This window comes from Asparagus officinalis, chromosome 8, assembly GCF_001876935.1.
Source record: "Asparagus officinalis chromosome 8, Aspof.V1, whole genome shotgun sequence".
In the NCBI taxonomy this organism is placed as follows: Eukaryota; Viridiplantae; Streptophyta; class Magnoliopsida; order Asparagales; family Asparagaceae; genus Asparagus; species Asparagus officinalis.
The window spans coordinates 120418278-120438460 of record NC_033801.1 but is presented as its reverse complement, the minus strand read 5'-3'; the positions used below and the strand labels follow the sequence as shown (position 1 = coordinate 120438460).

Here is a 20183-nt window from a genome sequence, read left to right as displayed (position 1 = left end):
ATAAATGTGAAAATAGAAAAATATATACAATCAGGAAAAGGTAAAGATAACCTTTTGGGTGTCATCCAGAACTGCTTTTAGAAATGCCACGTCATGCTCAAGGCGCACATTGTCAGAGTGAACGATATTTGACAGATTGTTGGCCTCTTCTTGCGCTAACTCCAAATTGGTAAGCTTCTCTTTCAGAAGTTCTACTTCCTTCATTGTGTCAGTAAGTCTTTTCTCCATATCCTGCTTGCTTTTACTAATCAAAGACAAATTCTTCTCAGCAGTCTGTTGCTTTGCTAATGCAGCTGTTAATTGTCCCTCTAGCAAAGAATTTTTCCTTCTCAAGGCAGCTATCTTCGCTTCATACAACTGGCGGATATTTGAAGAATTTGTCATAGCTCTGTCTTCGGCATCCAAAGATGAGATTTGATCAATTTCTGATGCAGGGATATTACTCCCTTGCCTCTGATGTAAATGGGAGCAATTTGCGTCAACCGTAAGGATACTTTCTTCTTTACTAGCTAAAATTCCAGTAATATCCATATGAACTGTTGTTTCATGATTGTTGCCCCTTTGCTCCATTACCTTAAGCAGACAATTGAGTTAATGGTCAAAGTGTGTAAACAACCCAGTTGAGATTATAAATAAACAGAGAAGCATATTTAAATATATAACTTAGCCTCTCTATCTTCTAACTTCCCTAGTATTTTAACTATTCTAATACCTTCACACATAAATTAGCCATATTTGAACATTTACCTGTGATGAAGAATTGCTTGGTGTTGGTAAATTTTCACTTTCCTTATATTTGATACCATCCATAGATTTCTGCATCTTGAGGACATAATTGCAATTTTCCTCATCATGGAATTGCTGCCAAAGTGAAGAACTACCAGATAAAGGAACTTTGCGTTCAGCCAGATGAATCTGAAAAGAGATTTCCTTCCATAGACGTGATTCTCCGCTGCAGGCGCTAGACCATTCCTTGCAATAGAATCTATAAAATGCACAGGACCATTAAGATGAGAAGCAGGTTCTTTGCTTCTTATAGGGTAATCTCCATGTGCTAATGGATATGCATCAGGAGCAGATCTCCAGCTAGTCGCATGCTCATTCTTGACCATTACTAATATCTCAATCTGTAAAAGGATTCGGGCATGTTATTAGATAAAGCCACAGAAGTTCACATATCAAACAAATATTATGATCAAGCGGCCAAGACAAGCCATTTTTGTGACCTGATTTGATGGTTCTTTCTTGTTTCCCCCAAAAGCAACAAGAAATATCTTGTCCTTGTGATGCATGGTAACTAAGCTGAATCCCTGTACAAACAACAACTCGTTCAGAAATTTCTTATAGTGCACTTGCAAGACAGTTACTTGCTTAAGTGCTATACAAGTACAGATCAATGTCATTTATACTAAATGTAGTTAGAAAATAGGAACTACGTTTCAAGCAATACTTACAGCAGGGAAATAAATTATAAATTATTGTTTGTCAGAAGAATACTGGAAATAAATTATAAATTATTGTTTGTCAGAAGAATACTGGAAATGGCATGAACCAATAAAGAAACAAATAATATTGAAGTGCAAAAAGGTTTCACAAAACAACTTGTTCAAAATGATCCAATTTCTGCAAAGAGCTAATACGAGGCATATCCATGAACGAGAAATTTCTTATAGTGCACTTGCAAGACAGTTACTTGCTTAAGTGCTATACAAGTACAGATCAATGTCATTTATACTAAATGTAGTTAGAAAATAGGAACTACGTTTCAAGCAATACTTACAGCAGGGAAATAAATTATAAATTATTGTTTGTCAGAAGAATACTGGAAATAAATTATAAATTATTGTTTGTCAGAAGAATACTGGAAATGGCATGAACCAATAAAGAAACAAATAATATTGAAGTGCAAAAAGGTTTCACAAAACAACTTGTTCAAAATGATCCAATTTCTGCAAAGAGCTAATACGAGGCATATCCATGTTTAGAAACAAAGTTTAAAAAACTTCATTTAGAAAAAATACATGAAAAGGGAGTACTAGGAAGAATAAAAGTATGCCCTTCAATAGGGGGAAAAAATAGCATGAAACAAATGACAACGAAAAAATAGCATGAAACAAATGACAACCCTGACGACTCTACAATCTGAATGGTGAGCATATTAATGTAACTGTCTGATTCCCTTAACTATATGAATTAAAGAGAGTAAAAGGACTTCATAAATTACAGCACAATATCAAAAATTGAAAAAATACAAGGAAACTTTTGAGATAACTCACTTTACTGGTAATAGTTGAAGCATTATTTGATGGACAGATGGACCACTCAGTTTTTGAGATGTCGAAGACCAAGGTTTCTGCATATCCTGATAAGGAAGCTCATGTTAGACACTTTACAAGACATGAACAATGTAAACTATATAAGATTGCACGAGATAAGTTGCATAACTGTAACATAAAATGGATTGCAATGAAGCTAAAGTTTGACATATTTCTTGAATTCATAAGTTCATAAATTGCCTGAGTCAAAAATACACACACACACTCACACAGAGAGAAAGCAGCCAGAAAATGAAAATCAAAGTGCAGACAGAAGAGGTTATCTAAACAAATATATGTTAGTCACTCACAAACAAGTTCTGAGAGAAATGGCAACATACCTTGCATATAATCATAAATGTATACAAAAGGATACGATACACAAGCAACAACTAATTGTGTGAATATACATGATGGAAACATAAAATGAAACATGTAGTTCAATCATATTGAGATAAATAGAGTATCATGTTTTCCTATATAAAAATCTCTATATACATGCCATATATTTTCTGTACACTCATATATAAGTTCAACTATGAATAAAGAATCAACAAATATTATTTTCCTGTCAAAACTTAGGCAAAGTTCCCAAACAAACTGCCTGCTCATAGCCTCATTCAGTTGAAAAATACTAAAACAGAACTGCCACCAGATATGTGAGAGAACATGTGCTAAACAAATAAACCAACTACAAAATTGAAAGCCCATCGAGCAAAGAACCATGTGGGGTAAACAAGGCAAAACCAGAAGCAAAATAACTGGACCAAAAAACTGTAAATGACCTAGACAAAACATTAGTGATCACCAGGGAGACCAGAACTGAAAATTCACAGCTACACCAAGCAACTCAATGTCCTAACAGTTGACCCTTGTGCAGCGCAAGATAAACACAAAATTGTGAGTGGGACCCACCCACGTTGTGGGTTGCTTTGTTTCACGTGGGTAACTTTGTTGTGTGTTGTTTTTGTGAATTGTTCCAACTTTGTTGTGTGTTGTTTTTGTGAATTGTTCAGCGGACAATTGTGCTGGCCCACCCGATTGACCCAATTGATAGATATATATATATATAGATAGCTATTCGATGCTTAGGGTTTTGGGCAAGTACCAGGAGAGGAGGAAATTTGTGCGGCTGTGCAAGGAGCAAGTACAGTGCAAAAGGTGAGGGGAAATTAAAGCGGCGGCCTACAGAGCTGTTCAAAGGCAGAGAGCTAGTGCAAACAGGAGAACGCAGAAGTAGGCTGTTCTTTGGGTTGTTTGGTGGCTGTTCTTGGGTGTTGACGGCTGTATTTTGTGAGAGGCTTTTGAGAGAGATAATTGTGTGAGGGTTTAGATTGAGTGTTTGTAAACCCTAGTTGTATTATCTCCCCTCTATTAGTAGATCTCCCCCTCCTTACCCCGTGGATGTAGGCAGTTTGCCGAACCACGTAAAAATTAATTGTTTGAGTTTGTGGTCATTGTAATAGTTTTTAGGATCCCTCGACGCGCAGTCCTAGAGCTGACGAGAGGAAGAGCAAATATCCCACTTTGATGGGATATTAGGCTTCAGATTCTTGTTCCCTTTGAGAAACAAGAATTCTTATCGATCTTTCTCTCTTATTGTGCATCAGAAACTCTGCCGAAATTTCCGCTGCGCACAACAAGTGGTATCAGAGCCCAGATTCCAGATCTAGGGTTTGGTTGGAGGAGTAGATCAATTTGGAGGCTCGTTTAGGGCTTCGTTGGTGATAAAGATGGGATCTTTTGGTAAAGACTCTATCTTTTTAGTTTTGGATCTATTCTTCGTTCGTTGGTGCGTAAGATGTCGGGGAAAGAAGGTGCTTCGGGTGTCGAGGGTGGTGCTTCTGGCGCGAAGACCATTCAGAGTTTGAATATCCACTCTATGAAGATAGATGTAGAAAAATTTAATGGCATAAACAACTTTGGATTATGAAAATGCGAGGTTTTGGATGCGCTGAACGCGCAGAATTTGGAGGACACATTGGAGTTAGATGGCAAGCCAGATGAGATTGAAGAAAAGGTTTGGAAGAAAATGAATCGAACGGCGTGTGGTGTGATTAGATCTTGTTTGACTCAAGATCTAAAATATGATGTGATGAATGAGACTTCTGCAAAGAAGATTTAGGAGATTCTCGAAAGCAAGTATCTGACAAAGAGTGTTGAGAACCGCTTGCATTTGAAGAGGAGACTTTATCGTTTCCAGTTGAAGAAGGGAACCTCCATTAGAGATCACATGAACCACTACACTAAGCTTCTTGCGGATTTGGCGAATGTGGATGTCGTGATTGAAGATGAGGACAAGGCGTTGCTGTTGTTGAGTTCTTTGCCCGACGAGGAATATGAGACCTTCATTCTTACTCTGATTAATGAGAAGGCATCACTTTTGTATAGTGAGGTCACTGCTGCACTTGTGAATTATCAGCTTCGAAAGAAGGATAAGGAGGCTTCAGTTGAGCCGGTAGCAGAGGCGTTGGTCGCAAGAGGGAAGAATCCGAACCGGAAGAATTGGAAGTCACAGTCTAGAGTAGGGCATCCTACAATTGGAAAAGATCAGTGTGCTTGGTGCAAGGAGACTGGTCATTGGAAGAAAAACTTCCCAAAGCTCGACGAATGGATGAAGAATAAGCAGAAGGGAAAAGGGAAGCAGCCATCATCAGAAGCAAACATCGTATCGGATGGTAATAATTCTGACTCTTCTATTTATTCGCTTTCTATCAGTCTTACAGATAGCTATTCGGAGGAATCTGAATGGATGTTGGATAGTGGTGCGACCTATCATGTGTGCCCTAGAAGGGAATGGTTCTCTAGTTTTGAGAAGCTGGTGGATAGTGGTGTGGTATACATGGCTAATAACCGTGCATGCCAGATCCTTGGGATAGGAAGAATTTGCATCAAGATGTCTGACGGGACTGTTAGAGAGTTAAACGATGTGAGATATGTTCCTTCTTTGAGGAAGAACTTGATTTCGATTGGAGCTTTGATTGGAGAGGGTCTGAAGGTTCGTGTTGAGGACATGGTTCTCGAGATTGCGAGAGACTCTCGTATTTTGATGAAGGACGTCAGGAGAAATAACCTGTATTACTTGACTGGAGGTATAGTGGCAGGTGGAGAGCTGACGACTTCTGTTGATTCGACTAGACTGCGGCATTTGGGGCTTGGCCATTCCAATATTGATTTCTCGCATAGATTGAAAGAGGGTGCGAAGACCTGCAATTTAAAGTCTAGTGAACATGTTGATGTGAGCAAGAAGACCGAGGTGAAGTTTGGCACCTCTATTCATCGTGCTAAGGGTCGTTCTAGAGGAGTTCACGTGGATGTTTAGAGGCCTTCCAAGGGAACATCCTTGGGAGGTAATAGAAGTTTGGTTTTCTTTGTTGGTGGCTGTTCTAGGCGTGTTTGGGTTGCAACCAAATCCCCTTTGGAGAAAGTCCTAGTAGTATCCAACAGATTGAAGAAGTGTGTGATAGACAGAAAGATGAAGGTACTCCATTCTGGTGGGAGGTACAAGATGGACCTATTTCTGTATTGGAGCCGAGCTCACGGCATTTCGAGACACTTCGTTGGAAAGAAAATCTTGGGGCAACTAGATAGAGTGGCAAATTTGGAGAACCGTGCCTTACTGGAGGAGGATCGGTGTTTGTGGTCGAGCAATGGTTTGCAGAAGAGTTTCTGGACTGAGACTTCGATATATTTGGGTCATCCTATTATAGAGTTGTCAACTGCTGTGATTGGAGGTAAAACTTTATTAGAAAATAGGTCTGGTAGTGCCACTTTAGTTGAGGCTTCGATGAGAGAGCTAATTGACTCTCAGCAGGTGGAGAGTTTTGAACAGACCTTAGAGGTATCGCAGCGGGTGAAGAGTGATGCTACTCCACATTGGGTGAAGATTACTTCAGATCATACTGCATCATTTGGGATTCTAGCTGAGGTGACACAGCTTCGGGATCAATTGGTTTTGGATGCAGATGATAAGTTGGATTTTGATTCGAATGCAGCTGGTAGACGTAGTTTGGATATGGCCATTGGTTCACCTCAGGTGGAGGTGTTTGAGGTCATTGGAGGCGCTATCAGCCGCAGAGTTGATGATATTGGAGAATGATTGTGAACTCTTCTATTGGATTGAGGTCGTTTGCGGCTATTTGGGTGAACTACGTTCGGCTTGATTCCTTGGGCAAGAGGATACGTAGGCAGTCATTATGATGCAGCCGGGTTGGATTTTGATGGGGTGAGATCGATTTGGTGAGTAGACACTGTTGGTTTGGGTGAGTGTTCGCACTCCCGTTTGGATCTCGACTTGTTGTGGATTGAGTTCGTACTGGACACAACAAGTGTGACATTTGGATGCTTTGGTGTCGGCTCAATTTTTTGAAAGAAACTTTGCCGAGGTGAAGAATTGTGAGTGGGACCCACCCACGTTGTGGGTTGCTTTGTTTCACGTGGGTTACTTTGTTGTGTGTTGTTTTTGTGAATTGTTCAGCCGACAATTGTGCTGGCCTACCCGATTGACCCAATTGATAGATATATATATAGATAGCTATTCGATGCTTAGGGTTTTGGGCAAGTACCAGGAGAGGAGGAAATTTGTGCGGCTGTGCAAGGAGCAAGTACAGTGCAAAAGGTGAGGGGAAATTAAAGCGGCGGCCTACAGAGCTGTTCAAAGGCAGAGAGCTAGTGCAAACAGGAGAACGCAGAAGTAGGCTGTTCTTTGGGTTGTTTGGTGGCTGTTCTTGGGTGTTGACGGCTGTATTTTGTGAGAGGCTTTTGAGAGAGATAATTGTGTGAGGGTTTAGATTGAGTGTTTGTAAACCCTAGTTGTATTATCTCCCCTTTATTAGTAGATCTCCCCCTCCTTGTCCCGTGGACGTAGGCAGTTTGCCGAACCACGTAAAAATTAATTGTTTGAGTTTGTGGCCATTGTAATAGTTTTTAGGATCCCTCGACGCGCAGTCCTAGAGCTGACGAAAGGAAGAGCAAATATCCCACTTTGATGGGATATTAGGCTTCAGATTCTTGTTCCCTTTGAGAAACAAAAATTCTTATCGATCTTTCTCTCTTATTGTGCACCAGAAACTCTGCCGAAATTTCCGCTGCGCACAACAAAAATATGGTTCAACTTCAACACTGAACATGCTTCACATGCCAAACAAGACACAAATACAGAATATTTCAGGCAAGATCGAGTGGACCCATAAATAAGCTGACATTGAAGAATTTGGTGAAAGAGAGGTCAGGCAGACCTTACAAGACTGCACCATGTTAGTATAGGGCTTATATCTGTTCAGTTTAGTATTAGTATCCCTTCATAGTAGTATGCCAGACATTAAGAAACATGTTAGATGAGAGATGGTAATACTGGCTACTACAAGACTTGATTCCTCATGGCAATAGACTCATTGCAGAATATTGCTTGCAGCTCTGTCAGACATGTCGAGTACATGAGTTAAAAAGACAATAATTTGAACAACTATGGAAGTCAAAATTGGGTAAATATGATTTTTCATCTGAAGATTATTCACTAAAACATTAAATAGTCAATTTGTACCAAAAGTCAAAACATGCATGTCACAGTCCTAACTTTACTATGCTTTCTATTACGTCAAATTTACCCCAGAGAGGCACAGCCTATCTTGCCTACGGATTTTAGCACACTACTATTATGAACCATTATCAACTGCTAATGTTTGTCACCAAGTCTATATCATATAAATTCAATGTGAAGGTTGATCTTATATCAGGAGCATGTGATAACTAACCTGGACTAGATGGATTAGATAAAGCAAACACGAGAATAACATATCCTGTTATAACTTCCAGGTGAAATAAATCATAACCACTCACATGTCCCTAGACATCAACAGAAGTAGCTCAAACTTTGTTTGTTGTGTACAAAGTTATCATGCTAGTCTAACAATAGTGAAAATCATAGTCAAAAGACAGAAAAAAGAAAATATTAAGAACTTTACCAAACACAAGCTCTTCAATGGATAAGTACTTGCAGTAGTATGATAATTATGCTTAAGACAGAAATAAATAAATTCTAGCACATTCTATGTAACACTAGATGCGTACGTTTTTTCTTGCTTCCACCCCCAATAATATACCATTTAGTTCCATAGGAAGCTCCAGAACAACCAGCTCTAGGTGATGGATGATGCCCCCTTGTCTTCAATCTTGTCCATACCATCTAGCAGAGAATGATGTTAGATGCTTATTTCCAAGAAGTGGTGATATGTTCAAATAAGAAAGAAACATTTTCTTTGAGGCTGGGGTGGAAATTCATGTACAGTTTCAAAGTCAAGCGAATAAAGGTCATTTAGAATCTTAGATTTTGCTTGCCCGCCGAAAACAAGAAGAGTTTTATCGCCATAAAGAGCAGCTACATGGTTTGATCGCGGCGATGGTCCCGTTCCTCTGAATTTGCAAGATTGTTAGTCATACGGTAAGAGTGAAAAATACAAAATACAATTATAAAAACATCCATGTCTCAGTCTATTTGAAGAACAGAGTTCTAGTTGCACATAAATACAAGGAGCTCACACACACATATATATTTTACATGTGTTGTGTACATACATACCAGTGATCGAAAACAGAGAAGAGCGATGGATTTTGAAGGGGGTTCCGGTAATGGGTAAGAGGTTTTTCACTTTTCTTCGTTGTTGTGTATTCTGAAGGAGATTGGCCCTCCTTTTATAGAGGCTAAACCCACTATCTCCACCCCCTTCAGTTCCACCCCATGAGAGATTTCCTCTCAACAAACCATTCCATGTTCCCACGTTTCTCTCAATAGAGAAACAAACGTTGATTTGGTCACCATAAGACCGAGTCTAGATAACATCTTTCACTTGACCAAATTAACCAAGTGGTATGCCTCTCACTATCCGTGAGATCAGATGTCTCTTCTTACCATTACTCCCACTATCCGTAGAGAGTAGCTCTTATTTCATTATTTATGAAATGTTACTCGGAGTCTCGGACTTATTTATTCCCAAGGTTTTAGATGTCGGATGGCTGAAATCCATGTCGGATAGCGAAAATCGGGGATATATCGACATTGACTAAATATCGGATTGTCATATCGGGTAGTGCACATATGTATAAATAATATCATGTCCTAAATGTAATCTAAGCATTCATAAATTTAATATAAGCATAATTTATAAATTCTATAGACTAAACATATAAAAAAGTAAATAATATATGAATTTGGGTTCATAAATTCTTTCTATCGGGTTCATAAGAAACCCTTAAACATGAGAACGGGTCAAACGGGTTTGGGTATTTATCACTAAACCCAAACCCGATAACAAAAAACAGATCTTAAAAAAAAGTACCATATCAGCCGATTTTTCAAAGCTAAAAAATAGCCCGATATGCTCGATATGACCCTGATATTTTCGATTTGGCCCTGATAACCGACATACGAGTTGAAAACATCCATATCGTGTCGGTCAAGCCCTCAAATCAATATGTCGGCTGACATGTCCGACATGTCGGCCGACATTTAAAACCTTGTTTATTCCTAAGTCTCATCAAACTTACATGTTTGATAAAAGATTCTGCTGGTATTCCTTTTGTCAAAGGATCAGCAATCATATCTGTAGTAGGGATATAAGTCACTTTGATTTCTCTCTTTTCTACAATATCTCGAATATAGTGATACTGGATCTTAATATGTTTTCCTTTGGAGCTATTCACGCCACTATTGATTAAGCTAATTGCTGCTTGATTATCACAATAAAATATGTTTTCCTTTGGAGCTATTCACGCCACTATTGATTAAGCTAATTGCTGCTTGATTATCACAATAAATATCAATAGGTCCTTCTAACAAATTGAGATCAAGATCAATCAAAAACCGTCTTATCCAAACAGCATGTGTAGTTGCTATACTGCAAGCTATATATTCAACTTCTTGCGTATATTTAGTAACACACACTTGTTTCTTGCTACTCCAAGAAACAACTCCTCCTCCAAAGATGAATAAGTGTCCTGAAGTGAACTTTCCATCATCTCTTTATCACCTTCGAAATCAGCATCGGAATAACCGAGGAGTTCAAGCGAATCAGCTTGATAAACTAATCTATAAGTCAATATACCTCTGATATACTTCATAATCCTTTTAACAGCTTCCTAATGTGCTGGCCCTGAATTACTTTGATATCGACTGACTAGACTCACAGCATAAGCTATATCAGGTCTGGTACACAACATTGCATACATCAAGCTTCTAATTGCTTGAGCATAAGGAACATATAATGGCTTATGCCGCTCTCCAGGGCTTTGCTCTTTACATAATCTCTTTTCCATAACCAACGGAGTTGGTGTCGGATTGGAATTCTCCATTCCAAACCTTTTAAGAACTGATCTTAAATATTTTTCTTGGTTTAAACTTAGCATTCTAGACTTTCTATATCGAATTATTTGAATTCCAAGAATATATGATGCATCTCCCATGTTTATCTTAAACTTTTCGCTGAGATCTGCCTTGATTTTATTCAACATTTCTAGGTCATTTCCAACGAGCAATATATCATCCACATATAAGGATAATATAGTAAATTTGCTCCCACTTTTCAAGACATATACACAATTATCTAATTTATTTTGAATAAAACCAAGTTTAGTGACTGTATCATGAAATTTGAGATACCATTGTCTAGAAGACTGTTTTAAACTATATAGAGATTTTATTAATTTGTAAACTTTATGTTCCTGTTCTTTCACCTGAAAACCTTCAGGTTGTTGCATATATATCGTTTCCTTCAACTCTCCATTAAGGAATGCTGTTTTAACATCTATTTAGAATAACTCCAAATCAAGATATGTAACAATAACCAAAATAATTTTAATGGATACAAATTTAGCTACAGGAGAATACGTCTCCTGAAAATCTATTCCTGCCTTCTGGTTATAACAATTGGCAACTAACTGTGCTTTGAATTTATCAATAGATCCATCAACATGATATTTTTTTTTTGAGCACCCATTTACATCCTATGGCTTTCTTATTTTCTGGTAGATCACATAACTCTCATACGTTATTTTTTTCCTATAGAATCAAGTTCTCTCATTAATTCTAGCTATAAAGTTGATTCATGCGATTTCATCGTATCAGAAAAGGTTAAGGGATATTGTTCTTCTATATTTGTATCTATCGAGAAACATGATGATTCTCATGAATACAAATAGTAATCATCCATCCATGAAGATTGTGTTCTTGACTTTTGTTACCTACAACCAGTTGATTAGGTACATTATTTTTCATAGGTATTTTATCATTTTCAAGATTAGGTTCATTCATAATATCAGGGTCATTAGTGGGAACAACACTGTAATAATCATCATCTATTATAGTTAGAGGTTCTGTTTCCTCTCGAACGGAACAACACTGTAATAATCATCATCTATTATAGTTAGAGGTTCTGTTTCCTCTCGAACTTGTTCCTCTTCCTCTAGATTCTCATCATCTATTATAGTTAGAGGTTCTGTTTCCTCTCGAACTTGTTCCTCTTCCTCTAGATTCTCTAGAAACGTAGCATCTCTGTTTTCAATGACTCACTTTTTTTTAGCTGTAGAACTTATAACTTTTTAACTTTTCTGAATACCTTATGCATCTACACTTTATTGTTTTAAAATCCAACTTATCTCTAAGTTAATATAGAATGAGAATATGGGCTATAGACCCCCACTTTCTAAGACGACTCAAGTTAGATTTCCTCCTATTCCATAATTCATAAGGTGTAGATACAACTGATTTAGTGGGAATTCTAAATAAAATATAGTTTACAGTTAATAATGATTCTCCCCAAAAGTTTTTAGAGAGACCAGAATGAGATAATATACATCTAACTACATTCAACAATGTTCTGTTCTTTCTTTCAGCAACACCATTCTGTTGTGGTTTATACGGCATTATTATATGCCTTTTAATTCCATGTTGAATACAATAACTTTCAAATTCTTTAGAATTATATTCCCTACCTCTATCAGTTCTCAAATTTTTGATTTTCAATCCAAGTTGGTTTTTAACTTCTGTCTTATATCTCTTAAAGCAGTCAAAAACTTCTAATTTTCTGGATATAAGATAGACGTGTGCAAACTTAGAATAATCATCTATAAAAATAATAAAATATTCTTTATTACTGAGTTTTGACACTTAGGGAACCATAAATATCCGAGTGTATCAATCCTAAAAGTTCATTGGCTCTTTGTCCGCCAATAAAGGTTTTCTATTCATTTTACTAGTTAAACAATGTTCACAGGGTGACAATTGAACATTAGATAGTGCAGAAAGTAAGTTCATTCTGATAATTTCTTTTATTTTTGAAATACTAGCATGTCATAATCTAGAATTCCACAATTCAGACTCAGAAATATAACAGGATAATTAGTTCAAATTCGAAATTTCATTATCAGAATTATTACAAACTACTGAAAGAATACATGATTCATGCTCGGGCACATATTTTCCCATAGCATACACTTTATTATTTTTGTCATAGAAACTCTATTATTATAGAACCTAACTTCCAGTCCTTTCTTCATCAAGCTGGGAACATAGATCAGATTGCGTCGAATTCCTGACGCATAGAACACATCTTTGAGGATAAGAATATTGTCCCTAAGATCCAATCTATACGAACCAATACCTTCTACATCGAGATAGATTTTATTTCCCATATAGATTCTCTGTTCTCCTTTCTTCAGCTCGGTGAATTCTATGACTCCATTCTTGTCCTTTGTGATATGGCTAGTCACACCGGAGTCGATCCACCAACCACTGATATCTGTCATCATAGCATTACATTCCGTCACACCGACGAATTCTTTTTTGCTAGTACCCCTTTGTTCTGGATGCTTATAGCCTCCCTTATTCTCCTGCTTTTCACCTTGCGGGCAGTTAGGCTTGAAATGCCCAAACTTTTCACAATTGTAGCAAGCTCCGTGGGGTATTTTTTTCTCTTGAACTGCTGTGATTTCAGTCCTCACGGTTGTGGTTTACTAGGACCAGAGTTTTTATAGCTTCTAGCATTATGCCTCTCACGGACATAATTCAGCTCTTGCTACACCATATTCAGTTCTGGTTTTCCTACTGGCTATTAAGTCCTGTTCTATCACTAGGTGCATAGGAAAATCAGTGACAGACTTAATGACAGGATTCATTTTTAATGTGGTGACAGCCACAACAATGGAAGGGAGGAGACTATTTAGAATGGTTGTCACTTGCATTCTTTTCGGGATTTCGATCCCAGCAGTGGATAAGTCCTTAGCTATGACAATCATCTTGTTAACATGCTCTACGACATTGTCTTCCTCTTACATACGATAAGAATTATACTTATGCAATAGTAGTTAAAATGTTAACTTCAGAGGCGGTGTCGTATTTCTCTTTTATTGCATTCCACATGTCCATAGAAGTCTTATAAGTTTCAAAAACTTTGATTAAGTTATCTTTCATGAACATGAGCATAAGGCTTTTCGCCTTTTTGTCTTTGGACTTTTACTGTTCAAACTATTTCTTTTCTTCGGGTGTTGATTTATCAGTAAGCTTTTGAGCAGTGGTTTGATTACATAAATGTTGTCATGAATAAGAACATATCCTATTTTTCTATGCCACATATCAGAATTATTGTCATTAAATTTGTCAATTTTTCCTAGTTCTGATAGAACGAGTTTACTAACCATTCGGTTAAGAACTAAAACTAAATAATTTTAAATATGTATAATGTTGATATTTTGAATTATACTAAAATACAATAAAGTTAAATAAATAAATAAAAATGAACCTGATTTTTGTGAGTTGAGAAACGTAGTTCCAATGAAAGCGAGATCGTCACTTAGTGGTGTTGACCGAAGAATCTGTTGTCAAAGTTTTGACGTAGTTTTTGACTGGATTGGAGATGACCTACTCAACTTGGAACAGTCGGACCAACAAACAACACAACACTCAAGGCCCAACAATGAAAGCCCAATATTATGATGTAGAGAAAAGTTTTCACGGGAGAAATCAAAAGATTTTTGATATATAATCACTCAGGCCCAACTAAAAAAAGGCCCAATAACTAACAATCTCCTCTCCTTCTCAACGTCAGATCTAACCTACGACACTTCACCCAAAAATCTCCTCTTTCTTCTCAACAACCCTTCTCTTGAAACCCTAACTCCAAATCAGCCGTCGTCATCGTCTATCGAACGAAGCAGCAAGGGTCGTAGGCGGCCAAGCTCGTTGTCGTCGATGTCGGCGTAGATAGATCTAATCGACGCAGCTTAGAGATCGATGGCGAAGTCGTCGTCGCAAAGCTCGAGATGATCGGTTGACACAGAGCTCGAGAGGGCGGCGTTGAGATCGACAGAGCTCTGATACCAATGATCGAAAACAGAGGAGCGATGGATTTTGAAGGGGGTTCCGGTAATGGGTAAGAGGTTTTTTACTTTTCTTCGTTGTTGTGTATTCTGAAGGAGATTGACCCTCCTTTTATATGGGCTAAACCCACTATCTCTACCCCCTTCAGTTCCGCCCCATGAGAGATTTCCTCTCAACAAACCATTCCACGTTCCCACGTTTCTCTCAACAGAGAAACAAACGTTGATTTGGTCACCATAAGACCGAGTCTAGGTAACAGAAGATACATACACATACATATCTATATGTATTTATGCGCATATGTACGTATGTTTACACACACATATATCTGCTTACATCTATAAATAGATACACGCACACTTATATATACATGCATATATACATATATGTGTGTGTACGTACATAGATACACACACGCACATATACACATACATGGTTATCGGCCGGTGCTGCATTTATTGTCTGACCGTTTGTCGGAAATTTTGAACCTTGAAGTCGATTCCTGATTTTTTTGATCTTCAGCTCGTGGGATTGACCATCGATTGCTGGCGTCGAGTTTTTATGTGCAACGCATTGTCCGGTGTTGTGTTGTTGAGTTATCCTTAAGAGTATTTTTTAGAAAAATACTCTCCAGAAACTTCTCAACCAAAATTAGGGAACAGTTTATACTCATATACCTCTCTCAACAAACCATTCCACGTTCCCACGTTTCTCTCAACAGAGAAACAAACGTTGATTTGGTCACCATAAGACCGAGTCTAGGTAACAGAAGATACATACACATACATATCTATATGTATTTATGCGCATATGTACGTATGTTTACACACACATATATCTGCTTACATCTATAAATAGATACACGCACACTTATATATACATGCATATATACATATATGTGTGTGTACGTACATAGATACACACACGCACATATACACATACATGGTTATCGGGTGGCAGCTCATTTAGCAGAATGAGCTACGAAGAGATTTAAAGTTGCGAGGCTCACACCTTCCAATGTGAATAGTGAGGGGCATCACCACATATGTCAATCTCTTGGTAGCTCATTTAGTAAAATGAGCCATCATGTCAGACACATCACTTATTATATATACACACATATATAAACACATACATATACATATGCATATATAGACACTCAACAAAGTAACAAGACTAAGGATACAATAGTTGAAGTAAAAGGTACAGAGCGAAATTATACTCACTTATAGCGCAATGGAAGCCACATTAGAGACTTCAAATCAAACATATGAAGGTCATTTAATTTCCTCCCTTTAGCATCCTCACCTCCAAAGAGAATCAGAACAGGACCTGCCCTGATCACTGAATGGCCACTGCGAGCAGCCTGAAATTCCATGAACATGTTTAAATGTTGATGACCCAACATCTCTAGTCCCATTTGGTGTCAAATAATTAGTACTTCCTATAACCAGAAAGATAGCAGTTGACTCAAATTTTAAGGAGATAACAAACAGAGCTACCTTGCACAAAAGAAGTTCAATTATAAGGAAATCAATGATAAAAAAACATATAAGGACCAGCACATAAAGGGAAATATTTCATGTTTAATTTTTCAAAATTAATATGCAGGATCGCATGCATACATGTACATCTCAACATAGAAAATATTTGTGGGCTCCAAAATGAATAAAAAGTAAATACTGTGGAAACTGGAAAGACACTGAAAGGAGATCAATTTCTCCAAAAAAAGAAGATAAAATTAAAGGAAGTTCCATTTAATGAATTTGTGACAGCAGTAGATACCGGTATGTCACCCTTTGCTTCTATATTTGACCAGCATTCTGTCTCCATGTCAAATGACCATACTGAAGAACAAGGAAACCCGGGTATAAAGTGACAAGTTTGTTTTAGTTGGTGAAAATTTATTGAAAGGAAAAAGCAACACAAACCTGATACTCTGTCATTTGAAGCGTCGGTTTTCCCCCCAACTAGTAACACGTGTGTTCCCCAAGAAACCTGCATGAAAAATGAAACTAGAACTCCTTCAAAAATAGTTCAACAACTGTCTCTAGCTCCATAAAACCATCAAATATTTTATGACCTAAGTAGTTGAAATTATAGGTCAATTAGAAAATATTTTGAACTGGAATTGTTATGCATCAAAATGTTGGGCAATTAATAAACATGTCTGAAAATAAATATAGCTGAAACAAAATGTTGCGATGGATGGTTTGTGATAGGATAAGAAATGAGTGCATCAATAAGAAGTTACATAACTTTCATTCACGACAAATGATGAGAACCAAATAAGATGGTTTAAACTTGGCAACTGAGTGAGAGAACTGCAGTTAATGGAGAATCACAGACCACAAGGAGCCTAAATGAGCAAGTATTGGAGTTGTGAAAAAGGATACAAGTAGTTGTTAATTTAATAGAGAAGATAGGCCTTAATAGAGCTTAATAAAAGATAAGAAATCATACTTTTAAATAAACCCTGCTGCTGTTGTTGTTGTTCTCATACATGACATGTCCCGTAAACTTAGGGAGGAAGTATCTAAGAATACTGATGACTAAGAATTAAGAACCAATGACTAAATCAGTATGCATACAGGATGCAAGACACCACTCAGTAACAAAATCTATTTGAGAACCACCCAATGTAATACGCTTTGGAGCAGTATAGACAGTCCGTGTCAGAGCAGAACATTTGTATCCGTGTCCACAAATCATTGATTATTTGAGAACCACCAAAGGTAACATGCTTTAGTTTTGCAAACCTTAACAACCTTAAAATTTTCAATTTTAAGGTTTCTATTAATTACCTTGAAGTTTAAGCTGTTAATAAGCAAACCTAGCTTCCAACTAGAACTAGCTAACAATCAGAGCTTAACTAGGCATTCTAGTTCATAGCTCCATTTACAGAAAAGTCAAGATTTGAACAAGGTATATATCACCTCAGTTTGAACAAAACTGATCACATATACCAAAAAAGAAATGTAGTAACTAAAAGAACTATGGGCAGGACCCTTACTGCAAGCTTTAACAAGATAATTATAGATGAGTGACTACAGCAACCATGGCTGAGGCCCAGCTCACTGCAGACTTTTTAACAAAATAATTATAGAAGAGATGATGAGTAAATACCAGGCAATGACCCCTGCAAGAAGGAATCTTGAGAGGTAGTCCAGCTCCTGACAGGTAGACCTTCGGAGCAGCGGCAGCCCATGTGAGCTTGTCCAAGTTAAGAATCTGAAAGTCATTGAGAAACACATCACATGTGGGGGAAAACAATTAAGAAAAGTATAATCTACCCAATAACTTTAGTGTATTGTTGAGTTTAAACTTCAAGTGTATATGCGGGAAATGGCTTGACAAACTTTTGCATGAGGTGTCGACTAAAAACGAAACATAATGAACGAAACTTAAACCATTGCACGATCAACATGCATGTCTACGTACTTGAAAATTTTAATGCATACATCAAGCCATGGATCCAAATAAGAGCTCTACTTGATGAAATTCTAGGCTTGACAGTTACCTTATTGATTACTGAACTGTGATGACCATAATATGATGATTCAATGGAGTTTGTCATAAAAGTTATAACACACCTAAAACTCCCCAAGTCCTAACTTGTAAATGCTGCAGACTAGTGACATTACTGAATCGTGTTGACTAGATTCATTGGAATGTGATGATTAGATGAGTTAATGGAGTTTCTCATGCAAGTTATCATACAATGAAAACTTAAAACTGCCATCCAACTAGATCTTCCTATGACCCACATATCCTCTAGATATTATAGGCTAGAGGCATTACTGCAATAAAGTGATAAGTTTCAAATTATCTCTATACATAGTGGAAAGGTAGCGAAATTTTCAACAACCATATCACATGGTATAGACTTCATACAAGTCCAACGATATTTCCCACTTTTAAATACTAACAATGTATCACAAATTAACAAAACTAACTTAAAAGAAAGCACACCGGCTAAAATTTAATATTTGGAAAACAGATAGATGTGAATTACCATTGTGTCATCCAGCATTCCGTGACCAGATTCACCACCCACAACCACCATTTTGTTCCCAACCACAGCTGCTGCATGCTATATTAGGGGGGGGAATTCTTTTCTTGAAAGAGAACCTCACAAGCATCAAAAATCAAATGCAAAACTAGAATATTAATTAATTACATGAAATCTCGGTGTGGGCTTAGCTCCACTGGTCGATAACATCATCCAATTATCAAAATTCGCAACAAGGCACTCGTTAATGTCAGGGGCGTCAGGAGAGCAGTTACAATTGAAATCCTCTGAACGGCCACTAGCTGATGCTGTTACAACATTCTCTTCCTTCAAAGAATCCTATATAGTGACGTCAATGAACTTTTGAACCTACTAAAAGTTTTACTTGCTAGCATGAACCTTACATTGGACTGGCCAAGGCGCTTTGTGGGCCTCATGGGGCTCTTTGTCCCCTGAGTTGGATCTACAAGATGACCCTTCAACCTACAAATGCCAAGGATATGGAAATGGTTGAATTTACTAGTTTAATCGGAACCTATGAAATTCATGTAGCTTTTTATGTGATTTTCCCCTGAAATTAGGTCTAAAGTTGCAACTTTTAAACGAAAAAACAAAAAAGAAGCTATTTTGCGAATGGAATCATCAAAAAGAAGATTTTTTAAAAGCAATGGAGCTAAAATGGAAGTAGTATACCTCCCCAATTTCATCCTCCGGCGAGAGAACCCGAACATTTTCGGCATTGCAAGCAGAACAGTAAGAAACCCTAGAAAGCAAGATAGCAGAAGCTCAAACTGCTGAAGGGAGGATTTTTAGCGAGTAGGTTTTGGGTCTGGATATATGTCCTATTTATTATTATTTATCTAAAATGTTACATCATTTTCGGTTAAGTTGTTATTTTATTATGTTTCATTATTACATTCAATAATTAAAATAATAATAATAATAATAATAATACCCTAATAATAATGTCTGTAGCCGTATTTGTGGGTTCGGTTCCCGATAAAAAGACAAAACCAAGAAGAATCCCTGGGATCGCTTGCTCCCTTCAAAAGTTAATACTTTTTCTATACCAGCCGCTTCGCACGTGCTCACCCACGTGCAAGTTATTAAAAATAAAATTAAAAATTTATATAGAAAAAAACCCACTTCACCTTCACTATATAAGCCAGTAAAACTATTTTTATATGCATTACTCTTGTCATTTTGACATTGTGACTTTACCAAACGGAATACAGATGTATTTTGTTTTCTAATAATTTATTTGATGAGAAACAAAAATATTTTCTCATTTACTTATATGTTTCTATATCTTCAATTTCTCTTCTAGGATACCGAACATTTTTTAGCTAGAATTTAATGTATATACATTTAGTAGTTTTTATTTGTATGGCTTTAAAAAAATTTAATAACATTGTTGAAATCTGCTTGTGCCTAATTACTTTTTGTAACAATTTAAAAAATAACGTTCCCTCTATTTAAAATAAAAAAT

At 37.1% G+C, this 20183-nt stretch overlaps 1 protein-coding gene across 1 annotated transcript; it reads right to left on the bottom strand.

Annotated features, from left to right (window-relative positions):
- LOC109820063 (acyl-CoA-binding domain-containing protein 5-like) lies at positions 14 to 19538 on the bottom strand. Its single transcript, XM_020386124.1, is given in 15 exon segments — positions 14 to 573; positions 748 to 888; positions 891 to 1127; positions 1227 to 1310; positions 2277 to 2362; positions 8385 to 8499; positions 8600 to 8726; positions 15909 to 16048; positions 16468 to 16529; positions 16614 to 16680; positions 17809 to 17913; positions 18698 to 18775; positions 18863 to 19033; positions 19099 to 19177; positions 19388 to 19538. Coding segments are annotated over 15 exon segments (2082 nt in total). The 5' UTR covers positions 19435 to 19538; the 3' UTR covers positions 14 to 30.